Source organism: Lygodium microphyllum, chromosome 17 (genome assembly GCF_053477565.2).
Source record: "Lygodium microphyllum isolate KBCC chromosome 17, Lygodium_microphyllum_v1.1.10, whole genome shotgun sequence".
NCBI lineage: Eukaryota > Viridiplantae > Streptophyta > Polypodiopsida > Schizaeales > Lygodiaceae > Lygodium > Lygodium microphyllum.
Genome location: NC_141151.1, coordinates 30,220,788 through 30,241,808, shown reverse-complemented (window position 1 = coordinate 30,241,808; position 21,021 = coordinate 30,220,788). Strand labels below are relative to the sequence as shown.

Sequence of the window (21,021 nt, the reverse complement as noted above, 5' to 3'; positions counted from 1 at the left end):
TCAATGGAGGAGGAGATTGCCTTACCACCGGATTCACCAATTGAGTTGGCACCAATGGATGTTTCATAGACTTCATTAGAGGTAGAGCGGTGAGGGGAGTCGGCTGCCTCCTCATTGGGGGTGTGATACACTCTGTGATATAGGGATCGAGGGAGTTTTGAGGAGTGGTAGCCGCAAGATGAAATGTGGCGATGTCAAAGGAACGAGGCACATTCCACCGTGCTTGTTTGTTCTAACTATTTTTTGAATGTCTCATGCTATACACTAGAGGGAGCCCACCTTTATGAAGGAGGCTTTGTAGTCACAACATTGGAAGAAGGCTATGGAGCAGGAGTTGGATGCTATTGAGTGGAATGTCACTTGGGATCTTGTGCCACGACCTATTCATAGGAAGGTGATTGGAGTTGAGTGGGTCTTTAAGACTAAGTACCATAGTGATGCCACTGGATAACGACAAGGTCTGGCTTGTTGCTAAGGGATTTGCTTAGCAACCAAGAATGGATTTCCATGATACATTTGCACCCACAGCTCAGATGGCTACCATTAGGGTTGTTCTTGTCTTAGCTAGCTTGGATGGCTACCACTTACGAAACATGTTTGTGATGTTTCATTTTGAAATGTTTCTAATGTTTCTGGCTGCTATGATCTCTCCAATTTTCCAGGAAACTTAATACAGCAAACACGTGTACTCAAAACACACAAATTTCTTCTAAAGCAAGGCCTTGGTTCATAAACTAAAAGCATTAACCAGAGATTGCAACCAAATACATCATCCAGTAGCCTTTGATCGAACTATTACCTACAGATAGTTGTCTATTTTATATGGTGTCCTGCACCTTGGTTTGATACAAGGCCTGTCAACTTATCACTAGTGAACTGGTGACACAAGAAGCCTTAATGATGTAGCTTAGGCCTATCTCCCCTTCTAGTATCTACAGAGCCTAGGCGTCTACACAATCCCACAAGCACTGGTTCGAGATGTCCCAAGACTATGTCAAGCACACTTGGCTTGCACCTCAGCTGCCCAGTCTAGATTCAGTGACTAAACAAAATAAAAAAGTGAACAAAACATTCGCCACCCTCCAAAAGTCCTAAGCTCTGCACTCAGCCCAGTGTGGAGGGATGCAAATCTCTAGCCCTCTCAGCATGCTGCCTTTGTAAGCACTACTAGAATATAAACTCCTAACATGACTAGGGATACAAGGTTGCCAGCCAGTACTATCCTTGCAGTCTCAAGCCGGCTCTTCCAGGATCGAAGGTCCAGCTCTTCAACAACAAAATACAACTCATGGAGCTCCACAGAGGTTACCATTGGTCCAACTTTTGGAGTCTACCTAAACCTACAACGTATCTAGTTACAATAAACCATTTCATACTCAGAAAACACCCAGTTGGGAAGCATTCAACCCAATGGAAACCTCTTACATTGCACATCAAGATTTCTCTTCAAACCAGTATTGTACAGAAACGCATTCCTACATGTATGAAACATATGAAACATGTTGTACTTAGGAAACTCTCTTTTAAAGGTGGTTTTCGAAGTCATTATAAAAGGTGTCTGTAAGTTAAAGACTAACTGTTTTTAGTTCCTAGTCCTAGTTAATGTGTGAAATTTCATATAAGTTTTGTGTTTAGCGTTGGACTTGTTTCTTACTGTTTCTAAAGCTACGAAAAGCGTTTCTCATGTATGAAACCTTGTGTTTCAGAAACTCTTGACTGCACTACTTCAAAGTTAGATGGTACATATTGGACATGAATTGCTCGCCATCCAGTCAATATGGGATTGATTCCTGAGATTTTGCTCCAAGCCTGTCACGTTGCGCTGCTGCCCCACCCCGACCGCTCCCTCGCGCCAGTCCCCACCTTTCTCTTTTCCGGCCTGGCGATAGAGTATCACCAGTTGGTGGAAGACTTTGGATGGCTCTTCGGCATTGTCCTTTCCGCCTCTTTTGCGGAACCAGTGATAGCTGCAGGAGTCCCAAAGGTACGGGTGGCAGTGAAAGAGGTTAAGAATATGCCATAGTTCCTAGAGATTGAGGCAGGCGGATACTCCTTCAAGCAGTAGGCCATTGTGATTGGGCTGCTAAGGCAGTGCTTGCGCTGCCATGACTTTGGGCACTAGGCAATAGAGTGCACAGGCTTCGGTGCTAGAGCGGCTTTAGTGACAGACCCACAGGTGGATGCGGACGATTTCACATGAGTAGAGAGACGACAGAGAGGGAGACAGCGGGGGGGCAGCAAGGAGCTCCTCAAACACAGCCACAGTATGGAGCAGGATGGTGAGGGTCTCCCCCTCGGCAGAGCACCACATGCGCGTTTTCCCCCCCCCCCCTTCCTCACCCTGCCTTACAGGATCACAGGTTTGCACATCCACCCCCCATAGAGGGATCACAGGTTGCCTCATCTGAGGTCCCATAGCCCCCATCCCCCCCCGGTCCCCCATGATCCCCACCTAGTACAGGTGACCCCTCCCCCACCCATTCCCTCCACCCCCCCTCCATAGGAGGTGAGGAGGCCCAAACAGCGATATCCTCCACCCACTGGCAGTCTTGCCCCCTCTCCCTCCCTCACACAGCCACCAATTCATCCATCCATGCCGCTCGTCACAATTACCCGAGAGAGGCACAGTTGCTACCACAGGAGTTTTTTTGTAGTGGGCCATGGTTTTGCTTGAGAGTTGCGGAGCGCAGAGTGTTCCCACTACCCATGGAGGTGGGAATCTTCGTGGTACGCAAGTCTAGGAGCGGCAAGGTCCATCTACTAGCACCACTGGATGGATCAAACTACGCCTTTCTCTGTTAGACCTCTCACACAGGAGGTTGGACGACGACTCAAGTAGAGGAGGAGGTGAAGAGCAAGGTGGCAGACCACATTTCCCAGTGGATGGGAGAAGATGGACTGGAACTTTTCTCTTGGCAGTGGCTGGGTTGCATGATGGACATCAACTGGTGGGCAGGGGTCGAGGTCCTTCATTTGAGCATTATCTTTCAAGCCCCTCTGCAGTGGAGAGCGTCGTTAGATGTGGTAGAGCGGCCTTTAGCACAGGGGGCCCATTCTAGCAGTATACGGAGTCTCGCCTCTCAACCTAGTTGATAGATGCCGTGGTGGTACTACCAAGCGCATCCATCACCCCCATGGTCCGCTCGAGGGCTACCATGGGGGAATGGAGTTCATCGTCCAGGCCGGAAGTGAAACAGCGTATCCGCATGCCTCAGTTGTTCTTCTTCATCAACAGCTTCCACACCAAATAGATACTTGTTCGGTCAGTCACAGGTCTCCCCATGAGTTTACACGTTGCATTCTGGAATGTGAATAGCCTTCACTACAGTGGGGCACGTGGTTCCAGGAAGTTGATTGTTCGGCAAGAGCTATGGCCTGCCCTTGCCGGACGGATTGACATTCTACTTCTACAGGAGCACAAGCTCACTCCCACCCAGGCCCAAAGGGTAGGAAAGGTACTCCCAAGCAGCGTGCACACTTATTGGGAGCACACCTTTGATGCCCACGGCAGCACTGGAGGCGTATGCGCATTATTGGCTCAAGTCTCACTGCCTGTGTACGAGACCACGGGATGATAGTGGCAAGGAGGGTTCTATGGATTAGATTGGATATTTTGGGGACTGATGCCTTGGAGTCCTCCATGTCTGTGCCCCTACTGAGGTGAGGGCATTCAACAGGTTCTAGGTGAATATCACGGATGGACTCCTAGAGCTGCATTCCTGGATCGTTGGGAGGAGACTTCAACAACCAAGAGGCTTTAGAGGACGAGTAGGGCAGACACAGAAATTGCCAGGGCATGGCTGGGGAGGAGCAGAAGGCATGGGAGGTCTTCCTATTGATAGTAGGGATATCCATATTCAAAGTTCTCGTAACTGCTCCCTACCGTCGCGTTCCTGCCCGCTATCGTGTCTCCCTTCCTCTTGTCGCGCCATCATGCCTTCCCTCTCCTCCTGCCCGCCATCGCGCCACCTCCCTCCTCCCTCTTGCCCGCCATCGCGCCTTCACCCCTCCCTCCTCTCACGAAGGGCTCCCTCACCCTCTTGACGCGTTGCGCCCCCCTTCCCGTCAGCTCCTTCTCCTTATGCTCCCCTCCCGGCCTTGCTTCCCCCGCCTGGTGGCCGCTAGGAAACCCCTATGTGGCCCCATGCTTATAATTGGGCCCCCCCCCCCCCCCCCCCCGACTCCCTCGCCTTGCAGCTTTGTTTGGCCCTTCCGCTTGAGGATCTATTTCATTGCCCCTCCGCACTCCTTCCCCCCCTGCCTCGATACGAGCTGGATTACAGCAGGGTCCAACACTTCCCCCACCGTGTAAACAAGCTTCTTCCACCACCAAGCCCCCCACCCCCCCGCCATCGTTTCGCCTCCCCTCTAGTTGCTCCCTTTCTCTGTAGCAACATATCTCTCCTCCCCCCCCCCCCCCCCCGCGGCCCTTTTCTCCGACAGCGCAGTAGCGGAGTGGTAGGTCCTTAGTTGGGACTCGCAATGGAAACCTCGGTCAGACACTGGCGTATTCTACGAGTGCACCCCAGTCAAACACCTTGCGTATCATCCTCTCTGAGGAACAGCTCTTGGCCGTTCGGCCACAGAGTTGGAGCTGGAAGAGTCAGCGATCTTTGGTCAGGTCGTTGGACACTCCCCATCGAGAGCCCAACTGCGGGACTAGCTCCACTCCATGCTGTGCATTGACACAGCGTAGATCTTGGAGACAGTGCTAATGGGTCGAGGAATCTTTATGGTTCAACTCACATGTGCGGACGCAGCTCGGGAGTTGGTGGAGAGCTCGCCCTATGCCTCCACGAAGGGGGTTATCTACATGGTTCCTTGATATAGCGGCTTCACAGTGGAGTCATTTGCGCTTCACAACAGTTCTCTCAGACATTCAGTCACCCTATTGTTTCTTGGACAGGCGGTATTCTAGTGGAGGACTTTGGACGGCTTTTTGGCACAATTCTCCCTGCTTCGTTCGCGGATGCAGTGACAGCTGTAGGAGTTTCAAAGGTACGAGTGACCGTGAAAGACACAAAAAGTATACCAAAGCTCCTGGAAATCGAGGTTGAAGGTTACTCCTTTAGGCAGCAGGTCATTATGACTGGGCAACCAGGGCAGTGCCTACGCTGCCATGACTTTGGACATCATGCAGCACGCTGTACGCGTTTCGGGGCCAAGGCGGCTCCGGCGACGGGCTTACAGGTGGACGCCGACGGCTTCACACGGGTCCAGAGACGGTAGGGGGGCCCACAGCTAGCGCCTCAGTTGCAGCCTCGACAGCAGGGCGTAGGAGGGCGAGCAATGCCCCCTTGGCAAAGCACTCCACAGCCCCCCCCCTGCCCGTTCCACCCGGCAGGATCGCAGTCCTCTACAGCCACCACTCGTGCCACAGACTACCCCACCTGAGATACCACAGCCCCCACACCCACCCTCCACCACCTCCTAGGCTTCCCCCACTGACCTTGGCCCAACCCCCCTCCCCCCCCCCCCCCCCCCCCCCCCCCCCACACACACACACACACACACACACCCGCCACATACTTCCGACCATCCCTCGACCCTCTTCTCCCCCACCATCTCCCCTATCGAGCACCCCCCTTGATCCGCACCCGTTGTAGGTGATCCCTCCCAGGCCGACGCCCTCTTATTCCAGAGGAGGGGATGAACCATATAGGCCTACATCCTCCTCGCACCAACGGTGTTCCTCCTCCCACACAGCCACTAGCTCATCTGCCCCTGTCGCCCGTCACACCTTCCCAAGACAGGCACAAGTGTTGCCACATGAGTTTTTCCGCAGTGGCCCATGGTTCTACTTGAGAGTTGTTGAGCGTGGAGTGTTTCCACTACCTCTAGAGTTGGGGATCTTCGTGGTTCGCAAGTCAAGGAGGGGCAAGGTCCATCTACTAGCGCCACCGGATGGACCAAACTACTCTTTCTTCTTTCAGTCCTCTCACTCAAGGGATTGGACGACAACACAGATAGAGGAGAAGTTGAAGAGTTAGGTGGCGGACAACATCTCCGAGTGGATGGGGAAAAAACGACAAGCACTGTTTGCACAGCAATGGCTTGGTAGCATAATGGACATTAACTGGTGGGCTGGTGCTTAGGTCCCACACTTGAGCATTATCTTTCGAGCCCCTCCACAGTGGAGGGCTCCGAGGGATGTGATCGAGTGGCCCTTGGCACATGCGGCCCGTTTCTACCAATGCACGGAGTCACGACTCTCAGGGTGGATGATAGATGCACTGATTGTACCACTTGGAGCATCCATCACCCCTATGGTCCGGTCAAGGGCCACCATAGGGGACTGGAGTTTGCCGTCCAAACCTACGGCAAAGCGTATGTGCATGCCCCATAGTTTCTCATCCTCATGAACAGCTTCCACACGGAACAGATGTTTGTTCGGTTAGTTGCAGGTTTCCCCATGAGCTTACACACCTTGCATCGTGGAATGTGAATAGCCTCCAGTATAGCAGGGCACGTGGATCCAGGAAGTTGATTGTTCGGCAAGAGTTGCAACATGCCCTTGGCGGATGGATCAAATTTTACTTTTACAGGAGCACAAGCTCACCCCCTCCCAGGCCCAGCGGGTAGGGAAGGTACTCTCGGGCAGCTCGCACACTTACTGGGAGCATGCCATAGGCGCCCACGGCGGGAGTGGAGGCGTATGCACCTCTATTGGCCTGAGTCTCACCGCCTGCGTACAAGACCACAGGACAATAGTGGCAGGGAGGGTTCTATGGATCAGATTGGATATTGGGGACTCGTGCGTGGGAGTCCTCAACATCTATGCCCCTACGGAGGTTAGGGCACGCGGCAGGTTCTGTGTGGAGATCACGGATGGACTCCCAGAGGTGGACTCTTGGATCGTTGGAGGAGACTTCAACAACCTGGAGGCTTTGGAGCACCAGCAAGGCAGAGGCAGAAACTATCACGGCATGACTGGTGAGGAACAGGAGGCATGGGAGGTATTTCTATTGGCAGTAGGTGTGCATGACGCTTGGAGAGACCTTGCCTTCCACAGGAGGGAGAGGTCCATGGACTTCTCTTGGGTATACAAGCGACTAGGTGGACTCCTGCTGGAGCGGTTGGACAGGTTTTATGTGGGAGAGTGGGGAGGCTTTGGTGGGGGCCATATTGGGCGGTTGGCAGGCACCACGTTATCTGATCACTGCCCGGTTCTCCTGACACTAGATCCCCTGGCATCTGCCCTAGACACTCGATCTTGTCGGATCCCTGACTCGATCTACAGGAGGGAGGAGGTGACTAGGCAGATAGAGCAGCTCTGGACTAGGGAGTGGGGCAAGAGGGACTGTATCATAGAGGAGGTTGCAGAGATCCTAGCCGAGTTGAGCAGAATCTGCCAAGAGGCAGCCGTACAGGCCAGGTAGCAGAGCTAGGAGGAGGGGAGAGCACTTCGGCGAGACCTTGCAGCCACAAAGAGATTACTGCAGGAGGCACCAGGGGACCCCACCCTCCACGCACAGGAGGTGAGAGCGCGAACAGCCATTGCTGGCCTGGAAGACAAGTGCTTTGAGTTCTCTTTCCGCACCTCAGTAGCTTTTTGGGCGCGGAAGGGGGACACGATGTGCAAGGAGTTTTTCCAAGTGCACGAGCCTCGTACCTCAAGAGTGCAGATATGCAGCCTTTGAGATCAGTATGGGAGGATTCGTTCAAGGCCAGGCGAGGTGATGGAGATTGCCACTGATTACTATAGGCGCCTTTTCCAGCAGGAGACAACCTGAGCTAGAGGACAACGATGTAGGAAACAGGTCTGGGATCACATCCCGTCCCTTGTCACAGAGGAGATGGGACGCCCCCTCCTAGCCCCCTTGACAGAGAAGGAACTAGAGGAGGCTTTCCATACACAAGATGGGCAGAAATGCCCACGAGAGGATAGCCTCTCTAAGGCCTTCTTTACTACCTATTGGGAAGTGGTGAAGGACCCCCTACTGATGGCCTTCCAAGAGATCTTCACTTTAAGACAGATGCCAGGGAGCCTTTCGGCAGGCCTCATTAGTCCTCTCCCAAAAGGGGGAGACCGATTGGAGCTTTCCCAGTGGAGACCGATCACCTTATTGTCAGTGGCCTATAAGGCACTGGCAAAGATGATTGGTAGATGACTACGCCCCGTGCTGCGAGACATCATCCATGATACACAGATAGGCTTTGTCCAGGATAGGAGTATCCTAGACAATGTATTCACCTTCTTCGAGGCGACAGAGTGGGCTAAACACAGTGGGTAGAGACTGGCTGTACTACACTTGAATTTCGAGAAAGCTTATGATAAGGTGGACTGGGATTTCCTAGAGGGCACCATGGTAAGGCTGGGTCTCCCCCAGGCTTGGATTCGCGGGGTCGCTGCACTTTACAGATCGGCCACCGACAGGGTTCTCATAGGTGGTAGGTGGGGGGAGGAGTTTCGGCTGGAGAGATCGGTCCGGCAGGGCTGCCCCTGGCCCCGTACCTGTTTCTACTCTTTGCAGAGGCGATGTCTCACTTCCTCAGGTCCTGTGTGAGCGGATTACGCGGCCTCGGACTTTCCGTGAGAGAGGAGACTGAGTTGCTAGACTTAGAGTATGCAGATGATATAGCACTCTACATAGAGGACGATGAGTTGATGGTGGAGAGAGTGAGGCTGGCTCTTGAGGTATTCTGTTCCACAGCAAGAGCGAAAATCAATTGGCGAAAGTCGGTTGGTTTCCTCACAGACCCGGACTCTAGCACGGAGTGGGGCGTCCACCTAGGCTTTAAATGGGTGAGTAGAGGGCAGACCGTCCGGTACCTAGGGTTCTAGGTGGGACTCGACATCACTCCCGCCCAGCAGTTTCTTCTAGTCCTCGATTCTATTCGGAGGAATCTGACTCACTGGAGCACGGCTGGCCTCTCACTAGCCGGCCGAGCCCTGGTGGTTAACCAAGTCCTCCTAGCAACGGCCTAGTACATCGCCTCGTGTTGGTGCTTTTCCTCATCCTGCATAGTGCAGCTTCGTCGCCTAGTGCGGAACTTCCCTTGGTCTGGGTCAGATGGCTCCAGAGATTCCCGGGCCAAGGTGGCGTGGGTGACCATCATACAGTATCTCGCTCAGAGGGATGACTTAGGATTATAGACCCAGAGTTTCAGAGCAAGGTCCTCTTGGGCAAGCTAGTTTTTGTGCAGCCTCACACCGGGAGGGAAAACCTAGAAGGTCCTATTGCAGGAGGGTCTTCAGGATTGTAGACCAAGGCTTCGCGGTGAGTGGAGGCCATCCCTGAGATGGATCTTCACTGCAGCCCAAATCACCCCTCCCACATCACCTTTCCTACGCAGCTTAGTCCGCGTGTGGTAGGGCCTCCGCAAGGCCCTAATCTAGAGCCCCCCAGGCTGCCAGGAGGAGATAGACCGTCAGCCAATTATCTGGAACCCCCAAGTCAAAGATCGGGAAGGGGCATAGATTGGTGAGCACTCCCACATCAAGTGGGCTGGTTGGGAGGCCGGCCCTGCTCGTAACATCAGGACATGGCGGGAGGTGTACACGAAGGCGGACGAGGAGGTGTTGCAACGAGTTTTAGGCTGCCAGAGAGGAGTGGAGTTGAGGCGAAGGAAGATAAGCGCAACAATATCTCCGGAGTGGCTTGCTTTTCCAATATTAGTGCCGATAGACCTTGGGGAGGTATCGGCCCCCAGGTTTTCACCAGCAGGCATCCCCCTACAGGTAGCAGGTAGAGTGGGCGGCGCCCCACAAGGGACTTTCTTCACTGTTCAGGAGGGGGGTTGTCTGGCCCTTGACAGAGGGCAGTAGGATGAGGGGATAGCTGCCCTTTCATGGAGGAGGATTCGGGTGGTGGGCCTTTTGGGGAAGACATGGCGATTGGACCCCTTCGTTTTTTGGAAGGAGCTAAGGTAGTGGCGCCTTTGGATCTGGGAGGGCAGGCCACTTGAGGAGCTGCAGTGGGATCCAGGAGAGTGGCTATGGCCGACCACTGCAGTCGCCATGAAGCCACCTAGATTCCTAGAGTACACTGCCAAGATTGACAGACACATACTGATGCAGGAGGATAGGGATTGGGTGCCATCACATAGCAAGCACTGGGTGGAGCATAGCATCATGGAGCCATTCTGACAGACCTTCTGGCGCCGCCTTTGGGATAGCTGGAGGCCAAGGAGGGTATCGTACTTCTTATGGGCTGGTGGTACATGGAGGCTTGGCAGTGGGAAGCTGGCTTGCCCAGATGCAAAAGGAGGGAGGTTGTAAGCGTTGTGCACAACAGCCTCTGGAAACCCCAAAGCACTGCCTTTGGTCATGTGAGGAGGCGCAGCTTGTGTGGAGAGGAGCATGCTACATCCTCCGCCGTACAGCACCGAGCCTTGGATATATCTCACGGGGAGGCTTCTGTTGGTAGGCAGTGAGCCAAGGCCGTCACGTTCTGTACGAGGCCGGGATGCAGGACATGATATTTATCATTGAGACAGGATCGTGCATAGTGGTCAGGTTGGAGGCTCTACCCATCTACCAGGTACTGGAGCCCACAGCAGACTGCTCTGAGGTATGGGAGATCATAGGGAGTCTTACTGGATGGCATATCTGGAAGGCGCGGTGTCAAGAGACTTTTGGCGGAGAGAGACTTTTAGCACAGGTGACCCTAGTTGAGCTATGGACCTCCATCATCCACTCCCTCTGCGGCCATTGGGATCAGGTGCGGGGTAGGTCCAAGGCTTGTCAGGAGCTCCGTGTCCACTTTATGCATACCTGGGGCGGCCAGGACCTGTTTTTCATGATGTAGGTAGGCAGCCCCAGATGGCGATATACCCCCTCTCCATGGCTTCTTGCCCCCATCCCCCCAGACCGCCTTGAGAGACTTGTAATCATGATGTATTTGTATTTGTATTTCTGTTCTACAGGAGGAGCGAAAATCAGTTGGCGAAAGTCGGTTGGTTTCCTTATAGACACGGACTCCAGCACAGAGTGGGGCGTCTACCTGGGATTTAGATGGGTGAGCAGAGGATAGACCGTCCATTACCTGGGGTTCCAGGTGGGACTCGACATTTCTCCCGCCAAGCAGTTTCTCCCAGTCCTCGACTCCATTCGGAGGAAATTGACCTATTGGAGGACTACTCGCCTGTCACTAGCAGGCCGACCCCTGGTGGTCAACGGGGTTCCCCTACCAACAGCTTGGTAGATCGCCTCCTGGCGGTGCTTCTCCTCATCATGTGTAGTGCAGCTTCACTGCTTAGTGCGGAACTTCCTTTGGCATGGGTCAGACGGCTCTAGGGATTCCAAGGCCAAGGTGGCGTCGGCGACTATCATATGGCATTGGTTAGAGGGAGGGCTTGGGATCATAGACTCAGAGTATGAGAGTATGGCCCTCTTGGGCAAGCTAGTAGTCCCCGGCCTCACACTAGGAGGGCAGACTTGGAAGGTTCTATTAGAGGAGGGTGTTCAAGATTGTAGACCGAGGCTTGGCGATGAGTGGAGGCCGTCTCTGAGATGGATCTTCACGACAGCCCAGATCACCACTCCCAGATCACGTTTCGTACGCAGGTTGCTCCCCGTGTGGCAAGGCCTCTGTAAGGCCCTTATGTGGAGCCTGTGATCTGGAATCCCCATCTTAGAGATCGAGAAGGGGCATAGATTGGCGAGCGCCCCCACATGCAACGGGCTAGATGGGAAGCCGGCCCAGCTCGTACCATCGGGACATGACGGCGGGAGGTGTACACGATGATTGATGAGGAGGTGTTGTAGTGAGTATGAGGCTCCCAGAGAGGAGTGGAGTTGAGAAGAAGGGAGATAGATGTAGCAATACCTGAAGAGTGGCTTTCTCCCTCGATACGAGAGCTGATAGAGCTTGGGGAGGTCTGGGACGCTAGGTTTTCACTAGCAAGCATCCTTCTCCAGGTGGTAGGTAGAGTGGGCGGCGCTCCACTTGGGACCTTCACCATGCAGGAGGGGGGATGTCTGGCTCTTGACAGAGGGCAGCAAGATGAGGGGATAGTTGTCCTTGCATGGACGAGGATCCGAGTGATTGGCATTCAGGGGAAGACATGGCGACTAGACCCTTATGTCTTTTGGGAGGAGCTTAGGAAGTGGCGTCTCTTGATTTGGGAGGGTAGGCAACTTGATGAGCTGGAGTGGGATCGGAGAGAGTGGCTTTGGTCGTGTGAAAACCCTAGAGCACACAGCAGCCTCTGAAAACGCTAGAGCACTGCCTTTGGTGGTGTGAGGCGGCGCAGCTCGTGTGGAGAGGAGCATGCCGCATCGTTCGCCGCATGGCACCCAACTTTGGATGTATCTCATAGGGAGCTTTCTGTTGGTAGGCAGTCAGCCAGGGCCGTCACCTTTTGTATGAGGCCGGGATGCAGGCAGGGTCGTGCGCAGTGACTGGTTTGGAGGCTCTACCCATCCGCCAAGTATTGGAGCCCAGAGCAAACCGCTCTGAAGTATGGGAGATCATAGGGAGTCTTACTGGATGGCATATCTGGAAGGCGCGGTGTCAGGAGGTTTTTGGTGGAGAGACTTTCAATACTGGCGACCTTAGTAGATCTCTGGATCTCCATCATCCACTCCCTCTGTGGCCGATGGGATCAGGTGCAGGGCGAGTCTAGGGCTCGTCAGGAGCTCCGTTTTCATTTCATGCACACTTGGGGCGGCCAGGATCTGTTTTTCGAGATGCAGGCGTGCAGCCCCAAATGGTGATACACCCCCCCTCCATGGCATCTTGCCCCTATTGCCCTTACACCGGGCCTTGAGAGGCTTGTACATGTGTATCTATTCGTGACTTTGCATCAGCTCCAACTAGTCTGTTGAGCATGAGCACTTCCTTGTATTCAGGTTTTTTGCTGAAGTAATATAATTAGCCACATTTTATTTGCAGAAAAAAAAAAGGGATTGATTAGCCAATTTGGACTCTTTGTTTCCATGGGCTGGTTTGATTTGGTTGTATGTCAAACTCTTCTTGGCAGCTTGCTGCCACTTTTGCCTCCGAAAACTTTGCCAAACTTCAAAGAAAATACAAAACTATGACATGTGAGGCATCATCAAGGGGTTAAATGGTGGGTCCTTTTTTTGGGGGGGGGGACATTATTGTGTTTGTTTTACTTGGTAAGAAACATAGTTGTCAGCCGAATATTCTATCTTATAGGCGCATGCGACAGCATTGGCTTTGCACCTAGAGAGGGGCAAAGTAGAAACAAGTCCACCTCAAAGAAGGGCTCCATTCTCTCAAGGCTACAGAATTAGTGAAGAGTTGATGACTCCCCCCAGCCCCCCTTGCGTGTGTGGTAAAAGAAATTGCAGAGGGAGGTTATCAGCAGCATAGAGAATTAGCATGTTTGGAAGCCTAGTTATACAAGTGATTGGGGGCAAGAGAGGACTTCTCAAGCAGAGATTGTTAGCCATTTTGATGGCTATCATCCAGGGGCTACGAATGTTTTCATAGCGTGTTTTGTTGAGCAAGAGGTTAATGTGAGAAGATTTTTGTGCATTTAGGGCTTTTTGTTTCCTCCTATGTGGGAAATTTAATTGCGTTTGTAGAACACCTTTTCCGTTCCCCTTGTGTTTTCCCTAGTGTAGCTATGCCATCAGATTGAGCACAACATGGGAGTTACCTCTCTTGTCCTTTTTGGTCTCTTTATGAGAGGTGATTGTAGGCTCTTGGCAATCTTATATCCCTGAAGGATCTCCATTTGAAGGAAGAAAGCTGCCGAGAATTGAAAAAGGGATGAGAAAGCATCTAGAGGCTTTGCCTTTTGTATGGGATGCATGATCTTGGCTGCAGGTTTTACTTATCTGAATTACTTCTTAATCTTAGTTCTTCTCAGATTGAGGTAAGTCAGATCAAGTCTATCAGCTTTTTTCCACATTGTGTGTTGTTAGACTCAGTCGAAGAAGTTGGTAACTGATGTGCAAACATCAGATGTTGCTCAAATCAGTTTTTATGTTGCTGCAAAGTTTTATGCTCTTAAGTTGTTGATGGCTAGAAGAATGTGACTGTTGGGTATTTCACTTACGCCTCACTTATGCCTACGCTCACATAGGAGTGTGGGTGATCAGTAGGACACTGGGGCACTTTTTACTCTCGATATGAGATGTTTTTTCCCCCAGACTTATTGTCTTATTTCGTATGTGCTTATGTCACACACTTACGGGCACTTATCGTTTTCGGGTGTGAACATCCCCTACAATCGTAAGGTTTAAGGGTTGTAACTTGTACTTTCAGTTTACACTCTTTCAGTCTATTGCATTGGGTGTCGTGCTTCACTCTCACACTGTCTACTGCACTCTGAGCTGAGCTTCGATCCTCTCTCCATCTCACATTTGGTATCAGTGCATTGGCTCTGTTCATCTCAGCTCAGGTTCTGCTCTGTTGAACTCAGCTCAGGTTTTGCTGAGTTCAGCTCAGCTTTGCTCAGCATCAGAGCAGAGTTCTTGCTCAGTCCAGCACTACCCCCTATCATCACTGCCCTTCAATACTCCCTCCACACTGCCCGCGCCTGACAAAGCTCCCACCAGTCCTGTCTGAAGCGCCACCAGCTCTCACCAGTCCCGTCCATAGCATCACCTGCTCCTGCCTGTGTGCAGCGCCACCCCTGCAGCGTCAACGCCTAGAAGTACAAGTAGGCCACTGTTCACCACCTGCTCAGGCCGCCCGTCTGCTAGGTACAAAAATTTTCAAGGAAAATTTTCTTTTTTATTCAAGAATTAATTTTTGGAAAAGAAGGGTTTCTGCGCAAGTAGGCACAGAATTCTGAGCACGTGTTTGGGACATGGTTGATGCAAATTTGTGGGCAAATTCATCATAAATTTTGGGGCTTTTGACTTTTTTGAGGACATTGGCACATGTATTGCAGTCTCAGTCACCGGTAGACTGTTTTGGACAAATTTGGGGAAAGAAATTTTGGGGATTTTGCTCATATAGTGTTGCTGAACACTGAATGCGCCTTGGGCTGCGTGCATAACAGACAGTTTTTGACAGAGTGCACTCGAGTGTAGTAATTGCAGCAAGTTATTTGCTGTAATTTATGGAAATTTTGAGATTTCCGGTTTGGTCCAACTTGGATATTACGCTTTTGCTTCTTTTGGTAATTGATTATCATGGCAAATCAGGGAGGTGATGTCTTTACCTATGTATCCAAGGAGGACAGATTGGATGGTAACAACTACTCACTTTGTTCCTTAATGATGAAGAATGTGCTTGTGGCCAAAAATCTTTGGGATTATGTCAGTGGAGAAGAAGTAAGGCGTGGAGTTGTGGCTCCAACTACTGCTCCTCCAGGAGGACGTGGACAACGGGCACCTTAGCCTGCTTCACTGCAACCACTTCCCCAAAGATCAATAGCTCAAAAAGCATGGGATACACGGGATGCACATGCTTTGTCACTGATTGCATTGGCGGTACATCCCCCACATTCATTTAGTAGCTTCTTGACGAGAAGCTTGGCTAACTTTGGAGCAGATGTTTACAGGTAAGAATGAGACTCGCATCTCTTTCTTAAAAAAAGAGGTAGAGACATTGAAAATGGATGAGGGTGATCTATTGAGGATCACTTGAACAAAATTCAGGACTTGCGTGAGCAACTCACGAATGTTGATGAGTACTATTGAGATGCACAGATGATGTCTACTACATTGAACTCATTATCTCCTTCATACTTGGCTTTTCATACGGCCTTAAATCTCACCATGAGGATTGCCGCAGAGCCGATCACTTTTCTTCAGTTAGTCAGTTTGCTTGTAGAAGAGGAGCAAACAAGAAGAAATAGTGATGTGGATGCCATAGCCTTTGAGCAGGCTTTTATGGCTAGATAGAAGGGTAAAGGCAGCCAAGTAAAGAATGCTCCGCAGAGCTTTGGTACTTCCGGCACTTAACCAGCAAGTAAAAAACAAGGAGGCACGCAAGCCAAAAAGGGCAAATGCCGTTATTGCAAGAAGCCAGGCCACTACATTATTGAGTGTTGAAAGCGCATCACCAAGTAGAAGAAAAAGGAATCATGAATGTCAGTTTCTAATGCTCCTTCCACTACTATCGAGTCCGCGTCCTTTGTTGCAGACAATGACTATTGCTTTTACACATGCAAGTATGACACTTCATGGGCTGATTGAGCGTTTAGCTCTACTGAGGATGCAGACACTTGGTTTTTTGACAGTGGTGCTTCTAGACATATTACATCTCACAGAGGATTTTTTATTCTGTTGGTGTAGCTCCAGTTGGCAAGTTTGTATAGTGTACCAACAATGCATCATATCCTGTTATAGAGGTATTGGGGAGTGTGTTCACAGCCATTGATGACTCTATTCTCCGCTTACATGATGCTTTGTTTGTGCCAGGCATAAAGAAGAATCTGCTCGCTATTTCTTCTTTGGCACGTTGTGGATTGCAGGTCACATTTGATGATGATAGATGCATGGTGAGAGACAAAGAACACATGACTTTGGTCTTGACTCGCACTTTATGTCATGGGTTATATGAGTTGGATGCTCTTTCAGTTGATTAGTCAGCGTACTTGGCATCCACTCTTACTCATGCTATGATACAGGTAGAGTTATGGCATGCTCGGATCGGGCACGTCAACTTTGGTAGCTTGATGCTCTTACAATGTACACAGATGCTAGATGGATTACCTATTATGGAGTGACCTCCTGAGCACTTGTGCGAAGGATGTATTTTGGGAAAAATGCATCGGTTTTCGTTTCCTCGTGATGTTGCTTTTAGAGCGACAGCCAGGTTGCAGTTAGTGCATTCAGATGTTTGTGGGCCTATGCAGACAAAGTCATTGGGAGGATGTTACTATTTTGTGACTTTTATTGATGACTTTACACGATTCTGCTTGGTGTATTCTTTAGTAAAAAAAGTCAGAATTGTATAATGCATTCTTGGCTTTTGTTACACTTGTTAAGAACCGATCTGGTTATAAAATTAAGACTCTCCGTTCGGACTGAGGGAGCGAATACATGTCCTCTATGCTGAATTCTTTTTTGAAGTAGAAGGGCATTGTCCATTAGTTCACTATTGCTTATACTCCACAACAGAATAAGGTTGCAGAGAGGAAGAATCGGTCACTCATGGAGATGGCCAGATGTATGCTGAAAGCAAAGAGCTTGCCACAGAGTTTTTGGATGGAAGCCATCATGTGTGCTTGCCATGTTTTGAGCAGATGCCCCACCAAAGCGTTAAAGAAAATTATACCTTTTGAGGCTTGGAACAGCCGGAAACCTTCTGTTGGACACTTTCGTACCTTTGAGTGTCTTGCATATATACATATTCCACAGGTACTCAAAAAAAAGTTGGATAACAAGGTTGTCAAATGGATTTTTGTGGGATATAGTAGTGAAAGCAAAGGCTAGAGACTATACGATCTTGTCTCTAAAAAGGTGTTTGCCAATAGGGATGTACTATTTGATGAAAAATCAGAATTGTCCCTTACTGGTTTAGACACATATTGGGCTGCCCGTGATGTATTTGAAGGACTGGAACCCATTACATTTGGTGATTCAGCTGGAGTTTTAGCAAGTGAATTCAATGTTCAGCCAATTGCTCCATTGGAAAATGTAGAAAATCAGCCATTGGCTGATTTGACTATTCAGCAAAGTGTTGAAACTGAAATTCAGCAAGAGCTTATGCACAGTCAGGAGGCAAGACAAATGCCTAGATGGTATTTACAAACTATGAAGGATAGTCATCTGGATGCACGCATGGCTGGTCGTACTAGAAGGCAAGATCGTATGCCTGATACTGCACATACCATAGAGTTTGTTATGGTAGCAAGCACACTTGATGATGAGGAGCTTGAATGTTTGGAGAATGCACAATAGAGTGTGCATTGGATGGCAGCAATGCAAGCTGAATTGGATTCTATCACTAAGAATCAAACATGGGATTTAGTGTCTCTGCCTTTTGGGAAGAAAGCTATTGAATCAAAATGGGTCTACAAGCTGAAAAGGAATGCAGATGGATCCATTGATAAATATAAGGCAAGGTTTGTAGCTAAAGGCTATGCACAGAAGAAAGGCATTGACTATGAGGAGACATTTGCTCCTTCTTCTTGAATGATGACCATCAGGTCTATGGTTGCTTTGGCTGCTCATTATGGATGGATTGTGCATCAGTTGGATATTAAAACTACATTTTTACATGGGGAACTTCATGAGGAAGTATGCGTATAGTAGCCCATTGGTTTTGCAGTTGAGGGATGGAAACACTTGGTTTGCAAGCTGAAAAAAGCTTTATATGGTTTGAAACAAGCTCCTAGAGCTTGGTATGCAAAGATAGATGCTTTCTTTCTTAGCCAAGGGTTCATAAACAACTCATTTGAGTCTACCCAGTACGTATGTAAAGAGAGGGGATCCATGCTGATCATTTGTCTATATGTTGATGATCTCTTGCTTACAGGGACACATGCTGATCAGATTTCAGCATTCAAATAAAATTTGCAGCAAACTTTTGACATGTCAGACTAGGGGTCTTTGCATTAATACTTGGGCATTCAATTCATACATGATGCTAGAGGTATTGGTTTATCATAGTCAAGATACATTGGTAAACTTCTTGAGAAGTTTGACTTACAAGATTGCAAGCCAGTCTGTACACCAATGGAACCTAGACTAAAGTTGTCATTACATGATGACATTGATTTGTATGTTATACACATATGCTCCAGCAGTTGGATGTCTTATTTACCTATGCAACACTAGGCTGAACATACAGTTTGTAGTTTTAGTCCTGAACAGATATATGCATCAGCCACGCATGTCATATTGGCAAGCTGTTAAGTGTGTCTTTCATTACTTGCAGGGTACTCGATCTCTTGGATTGCATTATGCGAAGGGGGGACCACTGCAGTTGCATGCTTACAGTGATTTTAATTGGGCTGGTGATTATGATTCACGTCACTCCACTAGTGGCAATTGTTTCTTTCTTGGCTCATCTTGCGTATCCTGGCCTAGCAAGAAACAATCCACTGTTGCCACATCATCATGTGAAGCTGAATACAAGGTAGCCTTCACTATGACAGTTGAATGCGTATGGATTAGACTCTTGCTAGTTGATCTTGATGTATCTGTTATAGAGCCTACTCCTTTGTTCACTGACAGTCACAGTTCCATTGCAGTGGCACGGAATCCAGTGTTTCATGCACGCATGAAACACATTGAGATACATCATCACTTTGTCAGAGAGGGGCTATATGCAGGCGATATCAGCCTTGTGTATTGTCCTACCACTAGTAATGTGGCAGACATCTTCACCAAAGTGCTTCCTCGTGAAAAATTTGAAGCATTTCGCAATGCTTTAAATTTAATCTCCTTTGGTGGGGAATGATCCTTGCACTCTTGATCATTCTTCACTTCAGGGGTGTTTGTTGGGTATTTCACTTACGCCTCACTTACGCCTATGCTCACATAGGAGTGTCGGTGATCAGTAGGACACTGGGGCACTTTTTACTCTCGGTACGATAGGTTTTTTCCCCCAGACTTTGTCTTATTTCGTATGTGCTTATGTTACACACGGGCACTTATCGTGTTCGGGTGTGAACATCCCCTACAACCCCTCAGGTTTAAGGTTTGTACCTTGTACTTTCAGTTTACACTCTTTCAGTCTATTGCATTGGATGTCGTGCTTCACTCTCACACTGTCTACTGCACTCTGAGCTGAGCTTCGATTCTCTCTCCATCTCACAGTGACTTGTACACAACTTATTGGTAGTGTGGCTGTGGCATGAGTTTAAGGGAGATCAGACACTTGAAGGCTCTTTGAGTGTCAAGGTCTACATTAGAGAGGCACGTAAATATGGTTTACACAAGAGTGGCACATAACCATAGCAAATGACTCTTTCATCTGCCTGCAGTGTTTTTATTTTCCTATAATCAATTTCTAAAACTCACTTGCTGATGCACATAGATACAAAAAGCTAAAAGATGAACTGAAAATTTTCAAGTTGTAGACTGAGTCAAGACACTGATGGGCTTTGGCACACCTTGTCAGATTCTTTTTGTTAAGTATTGTATGATTGTTGAGTGCTGATGATCATGGCATGGTACTGGGTTTATCATGTCTGATGAGCAATAGTCTGGAAGAAAATCTGCTACAAGCAGATCTTCCTGAAACTTAGCTCATACTATTACATTGAGTTACTATGTTTGGAATTGGGTCCTCTTGTCTTGTTGCCTGCTTGCTTTATACAAGGCATGTTCTCTTCAGCAAATTTCAATGCCCTGAATAATTCAGGGCATTGAAATTTGCAAAGTCTTTCCTTTTATGTGGTAATATGATATGCAAAGTCTTTCCTTTTATCCTAGTTAAACTTCTTTCTAAATGCAAAGTCTTTCCTTTTATGTCTTAATAGTTAACAGAGCTTTTGTTTCTCATTTTCGATAGCTAGGATTAATGTTGTAATATGATATTATTTTGGATAGGAAAGGAGTAACATGTTAGTGGTGAGCTCATGTGCTCTTTTACAATATGTGTTATGACTCAATCCAACCAAGTGCCTACACGTACCAGAATTCTGAGGTAAGGTTGTTTGCTGAATGCAGGATGGTGTCTCCTACCTTCTAGCAGAACTCATGCTTTATGGGATAGCATGTGCAATACAAAGTCTCTGAATTTTGGTCTACAAGGGTCAAGAATTGATCACCCTGATTCGGATGGAGTTAACCAGGAAACTGAGGACTCACAATTTTGTGAGGTTTGTGTAATTATCCTGTGTTTATTTTCTTCACCTTGCTAACCCTGTGGGTGGATATTTCAAGTAATCACTCTTGTTTTTGTGTCTTCTGTAGCATCAGCCATAAATGTATGTTCTCGATCTACTGGTATACGTGTTGAGATAGGAAGATGGGAAGTCTAGGTCAGTTTAATGGGAGATCAGCTTCATAACAATGGTAATGGCTAGCATGTGCTTCTAGGATAACAGAGAGTATTATCATGGAAATTGGAATGGGAACAGTGTAAGCTCCTTAGAGGTATGGGAATGAACTAAAGGAGAGACAAGAACAAGGAGGAATGGCAGGAAAGAAGGCAGTAAGATAGTTTAGGAGAAAAATGAGATTGGAATAGGTTG

At 49.1% G+C, this 21,021-nt stretch overlaps 1 protein-coding gene across 7 annotated transcripts in view; it reads left to right on the top strand.

Annotated features, from left to right (window-relative positions):
• Nucleotides 1-21,021, top strand: part of LOC148021740 (uncharacterized) — a 265,301-nt gene that overhangs the window by 155,642 nt on the left and 88,638 nt on the right. For all 7 annotated transcript variants that reach the window (XM_087697266.1, XM_087697265.1, XM_087697262.1 and 4 more), the window contains one exon: nt 20,495-20,646. In XM_087697266.1, coding sequence (XP_087553392.1) covers nt 20,495-20,646 — 152 coding nt within the window. The remainder of the gene's footprint in view (nt 1-20,494; nt 20,647-21,021) is intronic.